Source organism: Thermobia domestica, chromosome 8 (genome assembly GCF_964235325.1).
Source record: "Thermobia domestica chromosome 8, izTheDome1.hap1.1, whole genome shotgun sequence".
In the NCBI taxonomy this organism is placed as follows: Eukaryota; Metazoa; Arthropoda; class Insecta; order Zygentoma; family Lepismatidae; genus Thermobia; species Thermobia domestica.
In genome coordinates this window covers 79,290,514-79,300,367 of record NC_137461.1, presented here as the reverse complement: position 1 = coordinate 79,300,367, position 9,854 = coordinate 79,290,514, and the positions used below count along the sequence as shown (strand labels likewise).

The following is a 9,854-nucleotide window of genomic DNA, read 5'->3' as shown; positions in this document are numbered from 1 at the left end:
CCTGCTGGCTACACCCCTGACTATAGGTTAAGCAATGGAACCTGGTACTTCCGAGGTTAAGCAATGAAACCTGTTACTTCCAGTTGCAATAGAACTATAGATTAAGCAATGGAACCTGTTACTTCCGAGGTTAAGCAATGGAACATGTTACTTCTGGTTTCAATAGAGCTATAGGTTAACATATAATACATTTACATTTATGAACTAGATTTTAAAAATATACAAATATAGATTTTTTTATTTACAGAACCTGTATCTGTTCCATTTATTGGAAACACTATATATTGTGCATTTCTTTATTCAAAATTTCGATCTTGGAGTGATGTAGCCACTTACTTATGTAATAAATACGACTCAGAAGTGATATTCAATGCGTTTGGTTACAAACAAGTATTTGTGTCTCGTCATGCTGTTGTTAACGAAATACTCGCAAACAAAACTACAGAAGGACGTGAGCTGTTACCAATACTTAAATATTACTATAAAGATGGAGGTAAGTGATTTTGTTATTTATATATTTTTTTAAAAAATAATTAACATTATGAGATCACAGTTACAGGACGTATAAAAAGTGAGCTGCGTTTCCCATTGCGAAACTACAGTAGACTTCCAAACTACGAAATACAAGAGTGAAACCGGAAGTAGTAAGTAGATCCTATTATTTTTGGTTGCAATAGAGCTATAGGTTAAGAAATGGAACTTGTTACTTCCTGTTGCAATATAACTATGGGTTAAGAAATGGAACATGTGTTTAAAGCACTGACTTTATATAAAAATAACTTATGAATACCTATTACCATCTTTGATTTAGTTTTCGTGTTATAGTGTGTTCTACCGTGTGAAAGAAGTGTAAATATTGCAACTCGTTTTTTAAGTCGTACAACAGCTGAAAAACAGCAGAATATGTGAAAAGATTTCAAGCAAAAAACGTGTCGAACAGTCCATGCTCCAGGCAAACATCCGTAATGAAGCAACTTCTTCAACTTGTCCTAGTTGGCGTGATAAGTGTTCATATCAACATTTCCTATTATACAAGTGTTTCAGGTGCTTATAGTCACATGTGGTCAGGTTGGGGACGTCATGAAAAGGATATTAGTAGGGACAAAGAACTGAAGCAGAATAGCTGATACATCCGAAATGACAAGTGAGGAACTAGATGATTTTTTTTTCTGACAAAAGGATTTCTGACTGAGAAAGAAGCCATTCGTTTCTCTAGACGTGAATATTCCGCCAGATGACTGGGTTTCAGTTCAATAATCAGAAGTGAGATTTATCCAATTGACTATTTTCTAAATACATATAGGATTACTGTGTAGATAATATGGTTAAAATTACCAATCTATATGCTCTACAATTAGGTAAGCTATTCAAATCTACAAATAAAGCACAAATTAGGTCTTTTATAAGGCTTCATTTGATAACAAGTTGTCTGAAATATCCAAATTTCTCTTAATTGAACCAGTCATTTTTTCAGAATTCGATGAAAAGAAAGAAGCATCTAAGTGAAAAATTACAAAATAGTAAAGCTGAACAATTTGAGTTGGAGCCCCAGTTGTTATTCTTTTGCAAGAGATACTCCGTTATTTAACCCTTTCAGATCTGCTTTTTTCTAATCGTTAAAAAAAAATTCTGAACTTGAGGAGGTTAAAAGGGATGCAAATAACACAAAAGAGGGAAAGAAAATATTGGAAAGCTTTTTTTTTTTACATTACATCATGTCCATCCCAATGGACAAACGAAGTCAAGGGATGTGAACTTTCACTTATGGAGGTTCTTGAAGCAATACCGTTCTTCAACAAAACACAAGTGTACAAAACATTTTTAGCAATAAATGTGGATATTCAAACTAGATGGTTCTGTTTTTCGTCCAATTCTATAAAATAATTGGTTCAATTACGAGAAATTTGGATATTTCAGACAGCTTGTTATGAAATGAAGTCATATGAAATAACTATTTTTTGCTTTACTTGTAGATTTGAATAACTTACCTGATTATAGACCACATAGGTTGGTAATTTCAAACATATTAACTACACAGGAATCCTTCATGTATTGTAGAAAATTGTTGGATAAATCTCATTTGCTGATTTTTGAACTGAAACACAGTCATCTGGTGTAATATTCAAATCTAGAGAAACAAATGGGTTCTTTCTAAGTCAGATTTCTTTTTTGTCATTTTTACCTTTACCTATATACTGAAAAATATATCCTGGCTACCATCCGTACATTACAAAATCAGAAAGAAGAGCCCATTGTTGGACATCGATATAACATTATCAATGGAATAAATTGCAAGTTGTAAATATGCAGTGTGACTTCTCCTGAAGCAGAACACTGTTTTTCTCAGTACAAATTTGTTTTAAGAATAGACAAGCGTTCCTATTTCCTCACCTCAAAATGCTAGATGGCAGTTATACACTGCAATAAGAAGAATGAACTTGGTTCCACCCTACTGCAAGACCAGTTCCAGTCGACAATCGCAAGTGTTTGTCAATTAAATTTTTATTATTCTTGCATATGTTAAGCACTATTTCCTTCAATTGTTTAACTGTTTAATTCAAGTTACCCTAAAGATTTTGATAATACATATTTTGCAATTTTTAATGCATGTTTATCTGTTTTATATCCCATGCTTACATTCATATTTTCCAATTTATAATATGTAATTATCCAAACTCTAGCGATTACATATACACATTCATTTCTATTGTTAATAAACGTAAGAAAAACTTTCCCACTATGTATCATACTTTGAATATTAGCTGCCTAACAAACTATTATTTTAATATAAATATATATTTTTTTTAAATACATTCCATTAATGACTAGACTGTATTTGTTTCAGGAATATTGTTTACATGTGGAACAACCTGGTTCGAAAACCGAAGAATGACTGTGAAGATATTGAAACACTTAGGCTTTGGAAAGAATTGCATGGAATCAATGATTGTAGATGAAGGATATCGTTTACTATCAATGTTGCAAGAAAAAAGAACGGAATCTGGAACTAAAGGGGTTTTGATGGATCACATATTTCATGCACCTGTTATCAACTGTCTGTGGAGTCTTATTGCAGGGCATATCTTCAGATACGATGATCCATTTTTATTAAAGACAATTCATCTACTTGAGGATTTTGAGACAGCTGTAGCGGAATCGGGATTAATATTAAATGCATTACCATTTCTTCGTTTCATTGCTCCTGAATATACGGGTTATAATCACCAACTGAGAATAGAAGAGTGCTTTAAAGGATATTTCCAGGTAAAATGTAAACACTAGAGTTATATTTCATATACAAGGTATTACATAAGTTAGTTTACCGAAGCTAATATTTAAGTTGTAGCAATACAAATTCTTCCCGTAGGCATGAACATCAATCCTGGAATCGAGGGACCCCCCTGGAGTTTGTTTGGACATATTTGTATTAAAATTCTTATTGGTGTGTGTTAGAAGATAGCTGACAAACCTGAATGGGTTCCCAAAACTTATATAACAATCGGTGTCATTGTTCATACTGGAATCATTCATTGTTTACTGAGTATAAGTATCATTCGAGAAGTAATCTACAAATTATATAACGTCTAAATGTTGAATAGTGCTCATGATTTGCCAATAGCAGGCTTTGATTTTCGTTTGAAGAAAACTGTGACTCATTAGGCCGTATGTAGTTGGTTTGAAAAGCGAATGTGGAATTCCTACTACTATGTCGACCGTGTGTGTTGCAAAACTTTTCAGACGGCAATTTTGATTAATAAATATAGTTTGCCGAAGTGCTTTCAATTCACTCGAGACAGAACGAAATTTTTCACATCGTACCTATGTAGAGACAACGCCTTATTTAAACTGAGTACTCAAGTTAATGAGAACATTAAGTTTATTGAAGTATTCTAATAAGTACGTACTTATTAATACAAATATAGTTGTACGTACACTTATGTCCAAAATTATTGTCGCATGTCTATAATTATGTAGTTATAGGAATATAATTTGATAACGAATTCGCCCGGTATTTCTTATAATGTTGGTGTGTGTATAATCGACGAAGACATGTATGTGAAAAAAAATCATGTCAAAAGAGCAGTAAATAAGAACAATAAAACAAAAATAAAACTTTCTTGTCCATTTAGCAACATTTTGTTTTACTCATTCTAATTTTCGTGTTTGTAATTCTTTTCCTATGAAATTTACCACAAATATACATTTCCCGATTTCCCGACAATAATTTTGGACATGAGTGTACATGGCTAGATGAAGTGTGTAATTAAGAATTTATAGCTGTGCTACTATGAGGCTCATTTTTTTTTCAAATACTTAACACAAGTATTTTGGTGTGTTGCAAGAAGCTGTTTTCTCTGGGCTAGAAAATAGCTCTATAGATATAAAACATATCAGTCGATGGAAACATGATGGTCCACATTACATTAGGCTATATGGCCTATAGGTGCTGATGCTTTTTAAACAGCATATTTCCAGAATGAATTAGATGGTGAAAGAGATCTTAATCTTTCCCTTTGAGATTTTCCCGCATGATATATTCCAATATATAAATAGCTAAAATCGAAATAATTAGAAATATCTTCGAACTATCATTGGCAAAGAAGTTAACTACCTACACCTCGATGATAAATCTTTTTTTTATGCACATGACAGTATATCCAGTCATTGTAAGGAAGATTGCACGTTCAGTGTACAAGTGAATCAAGTTCACTTTTTCGTCATTTTAGACATATTTCATGTTAAGGATTTCTATCTGAAACTCCTCTCACAGCTTAAAAGATCTTTGTCTGGAAACGTAGTGTACAAACTTTATGTTTCTTATTATCACAACTTTGGGAATTGGACTTCGTTCCCTCGTGCTTTGAACGGCTGTATGTACACTTATGTCCAAAATTATTGTCGCTTGTCTATAAATATGTTGTTCTAGGAATATAATTTGATAACGAATTCGCCCGTTATTTCTTATAATGTTATTATGTGTATAATCGTCAAAGACATGTATGGAACGAACTTTTAACATTTTTTAAAATAAGATAATTTGCTTGTTGTATAAGTGAATACATTTATTTACTTTTTTTTTACTATTTTTTGATTCAACATCTCTAAAATTTAAGTTTTGTTTATTTTGAGTAATCTGATTTATTTCTGGTTCGTTTCTCTTAAACCTATCGTTAATTTCACCACAGAGGCTACTTAATACAAGATCCGAACCATATAAATTCCCTCCGAGAATCGAACATGTGTTTCTCACTTTGGCTTAAGTCTCCTAACAATTTAGTGAAAGTGAGCTTCGGAAACTAATTTTTTGTGATATCTTAGATATAAAGACATTAACGAAGATCTTACCATACTGAGATCAAGGTTATGTAAGTAAATATATTTAACAAACACGATAACACAGCTAGTCCATTTTCTTTTTTGAATTATTAGGTTTAACACTTAAATTTTAGTATTATTTGTTTTTGGTGAGTTAGAAACATGCAGTATGTATTATAAACAGAACTAATAATGATTATTTTGAAGTCAGATATTACGATGTGGAAATAGCTTTCGGGTAAATGCAATGATGTTAGTAATTATAGTGCTAAATCATATACTGTGAAGTTATTTGATCAAAAAAGTAAACCACTTGGCATAACAGCCCTTTTTATGGGCCTAAACCGCCCCAGCGCCATCTGTTGTCAATCAAATGAACTACATCCATCTTAGTGACGAACACGCTGCATAACAAACTAGCTTTCTAGACCTAGAGACTGTTTGATAGCTTGAATAAACCACATCTTTATTATGGAGAGATCATAAAGGGTCTCAACAGAAGTTGGTAATTCCTAAATAATATTTACAAGAATGTATCTTTGGTTGATTAGTACTTTGATTGTGAATTAAATCGAAAATGATTCTTGTGGAACATGATGATCTTTTTTTAATAATAAAGAGTCGTAGAGGAATAAAGTTTAATAGTCTTAATGCATTTAGTAAACTTTATCTATTAACCAGCCAATATTAATGTATAAGTAGATACATTTCTATTGTTTGTATAAAATAAAACTAAATCTTAACTTTGGTATTTGTCGATGTTAGTAAAAATCAAAGAACACTTGCTAATTAAACCGGTAGTAAATTTAACAAAATTATAAATATTTATTTTATTCTTTTAACGCAGGCTACTCTCGAAATGCACAAAAGAAATTACAACGAGGACAATTTGAGAGATTTGATGGACTATATGTTACAAGAAATGAAACAGAAAGACTCACCATTAACAGGTAAATTTAATGATTCTATCAAATTACACCATATTAACACACAAAACTTTTTAATATTTCATGTTACTATTTCTTTTTATCGACCCCAAAATCCATGTACAGTAGGAAGTCGAAAATCCGAACTAATTGGGACCACAGGTACTTCAGATTTTCAAATTGTTCGGATTTTCGAAAATGACCAAGAAAATGCCATTTAGGCTTAAATATACTGTACGGTATGCTCTTTTATCGAAACAGTGCTTGTACAGTACATACAGTAATTACAATACCGACCTAAGACTATTTACATTTAATGTTTCTGAAGAACTTGCTGATACACAAAATTACACTGTTCTTGTAACTCACACTTAAAACTTAACTTGTATAGGCTAAAGGGAAAATAAAAATAAAAATCTGTATGACAAACAGTTACATATGAATGAGCTTTTGCAAAACCACTGACTTCACACAACGCCGACGAATAACCCTATTGTTTGTTTATCGCTAGCGTTAAGACGAAGTATAAAAAGCTTCTAGGGACCACGTTCAGATTTAAATGCAGGAGTGTGTAGGATAGCACACACCTTAGAAAATTAGTTTATTGATTAATTACGTGTTCCTTGTCCTTTCCAGTGGCGGCTCTTAAGGGAAGTCAAATCGACAGAAATTAATTTTTAATCGATACAAACTATGAGAAGAAAACTTAATTAATATTTGTGCACAAGAACTTGAGCATTAGGCAAGTTTTTTGACTTACTTTGAAGGATGTCCCTCAAGAGCTAGCGCTGGTTCTTTCTCTGGAAAATTCCGGAATACGCGTGTGTTTTTAAATAGCTTTTGCCGTTTCTGTTCATGAAAGTTAAAGAAAGGATTAAACAATACGGTAGAAAATGTTCCTGATATGAGAATCACACGTCTAACACAAGTATTGAGATATTTAAGGTAAGAGAGCAAATAAAATGAAATGAAATTAAATCAAGTCTTTAAGTTTTACGTCCCACGGTTATGCCGGTTAGGCTAAAGGAGACGATGATGAGAGATGAGTGAAATGGTGGAATGAAGAAACTGGGAGGAAACGGGAGAACCCCGAGAAAACCCATGAGCACGGTGTTTGTCCACAACAAAGTTCACACGGAGAGGGCTGGGATCGAACCAGGGACCCCAAGCACCGAAGGTGAACGCTCTACCACTGAGTCACAGCGCCTTCACACCGTGAGTTAAATGCGAATGGGGATAAGGCGAAGATCTGTTGTTGGTGTGGATATATTCAACATACTACTTGCTTATGGTAGTTTAGTTACACCGTGAACTTGCGTAAGGACAGAGTGAACATGGGACCTCCACAAAGCACCAATTATTACACCTTCGCTTACATATGGCAACACCATGTGGTTCCTAGTGTACTACAATCGTTGCTTGAAAGTTTAAAAATATATGTAAGTACAAAGCTTCATTTTGATATAACTTTTTGTGTACCGCTTCAGGTTCAAAAGTTCTACTATCCCAAATTCCAGGTTGCATTGTATTTTGGATACCCTGTAGTTGTGTCTGAATTGAATACTGAATGTCTTTTGGGACGTGATTTCCTCACCTATGTTCAAGCTATGATAGATTTTGCAAAGAATGCAGTTAGTTTTTCTGATGGGAAGTAAGTAGTTGTTATCGCCATGCTCACTGAAAATTCTTATAAAAGAGGTAGTAAGCCGTGTCAAGCTAGGAAAATTTTGACACGCGCTGACCAAGAAAATGAACCTGTAAATAGTTCAAATATTCCTGTAGAAAAATTGTACTGATTTCGAATGGTCACTCTTTTCCAGTTTGTTCTGTAAGAAAAAAAAAATAAATTGGAACAAAAGTGGATTAATGCTTTAGATGAACGAAATCAAGCCTATTCTCAACTTAGAAAAGGCTCGAAAGAATTTAGAGTAAAAGATTTAAACATTAATAAGGCTGTAGAAGAAAACTTTTTACTTGAATATTACGGTTTACAAAAATCTGCCTTAGATGAAATTAGGAGTGCACATTTTTTGGCAGGAAAAACAGGAAATTACTGGGGATGAAGTGTCTGAAAAAATTAGTGTATTTGAAAATGTACATGGTGTAGCATCTACCAATGAAATAAGAGAAATGGTACACAAGTGCAATTATTTAAGTGACGAACAAAAACAGCAAGTGTTTACTTTATTGGCAAAACACCAAAATGTTTTTACTGATTATCCAGATAGATGTAACTAATATGAATGTTCCATCGATGTTGATACTGTTGATCTTACTGCAAAACGACAGTAGTTTGCCTTATCATTTTAAAGAAAGTATTGATAAACAAATTGAAGAATTCTTGAAATTAGGTGTTATTGAAAATTCCGTTTCAGTTCATAGTCATCCTATTTTCTGCGTGCTTAAGAAAAACCGAATAAACCTAGGAAAGTAGTCGATTTGACAGAATTGAATAATCTTGTCAAGTTAAAACTTGAAATTCAACAAAATGGATGATTTGTTATTAAAGTTCCAAGGTGCTAAGTATATTAGTTCAGTGGAGCTTGTGTCGTCGTACAGCCAAATTGTTTTTGGAACGGACTGTTGAAGTTATTGCATTTTCTTGGAACGGACATACGTTTAGATTTACTGTAATTGCTTTTGGTTACATAAATGGTTCTGTTGCTTTAATAGCTGTATTAAAAATGTACTAGGTTAGGCTTTGTATGATAAACTCGTACTTTATGTCGATTATTTGAGTATGCCAACTTTCTCTTTTGAAGATCAATTAGAACTTTTAGATTAGTAGTTTACTAAATTACCTGAAGCTAATATGACTGTAAATCTGTGGAAATCTTTTTTTGTAAAACAACATTTAACTTCTTAGGCTTTATTGTAACGCCTGAGAACATTAGTAAAAATCTTTGTTATGTTGAAGTTATTCGTCAGTTACCTCGTCCTACGAATATGAAACAATCGTTAAAGGTGCTAGGTCTTTTTGAATGGTGTTCGAAATTTGTGAATAAGTTTGCCGAGTTGGCCTCCCCTTTATTTGAACTCACCAAGAAAGATAAAAAAGTGGATTTGGACTTCTGAATGTGAAAGACGTTTTCAGTCTCTTAAAGACAGTTTAGTGCAAGGTGTCTCAACCATCCTAAACTAGATCATGACTTTTCGTTAATCGCAGATAGTTCCAAGGATGCTGTAGGTTGTTTAATTTTTCAGGAAGTTGATGATAAACGCTACATTATTGAATTCTATAGTAAAATTCTGAATAAAACAAAATGTTTCTACACGACAACGGAACAGGAGGCGGTAGCTATAGTAACTGCGATTCGTAAATGGGAACATTTATTGTATGGTAAACATGTTAAATGTACACAGATCATAACTCTTTGGTGTATTTGCATAAAATAAGAAATTGGAATTCTCGTTTGGCTTGCTGGAGTTTGGAATTGCAAGGTTTTGATTTTGAAATTGTACTTATTCGTGGAATTGGCGATAAAGCTAGCGGCACGTTGTCACGAATCGTGTTAGCTCCAAAAAGTGAATTTCATACAGTGAATAACCTACAAGTGTTGCCATCGATTTCCGGAAACATGACAATACAGGAATAATTGAAATGCAACGTGA

At 33.0% G+C, this 9,854-nt stretch overlaps 1 protein-coding gene across 1 annotated transcript; it reads left to right on the top strand.

The window, feature by feature from the left end:
* Positions 1–294: 294 nt before the first annotated feature.
* On the top strand, positions 295–6,916 carry LOC145692193 (methyl farnesoate epoxidase-like). The gene is made up of 4 exons (XM_081767491.1): positions 295–493; positions 2,846–3,264; positions 6,164–6,266; positions 6,879–6,916. The coding sequence occupies exons 2-4, from the start codon at positions 2,890–2,892 to the stop codon at positions 6,914–6,916; spliced, it is 516 nt and encodes a 171-aa protein (XP_081623617.1). The 5' UTR covers positions 295–493; positions 2,846–2,889.
* The last annotated feature ends 2,938 nt before the right edge of the window (positions 6,917–9,854 follow it).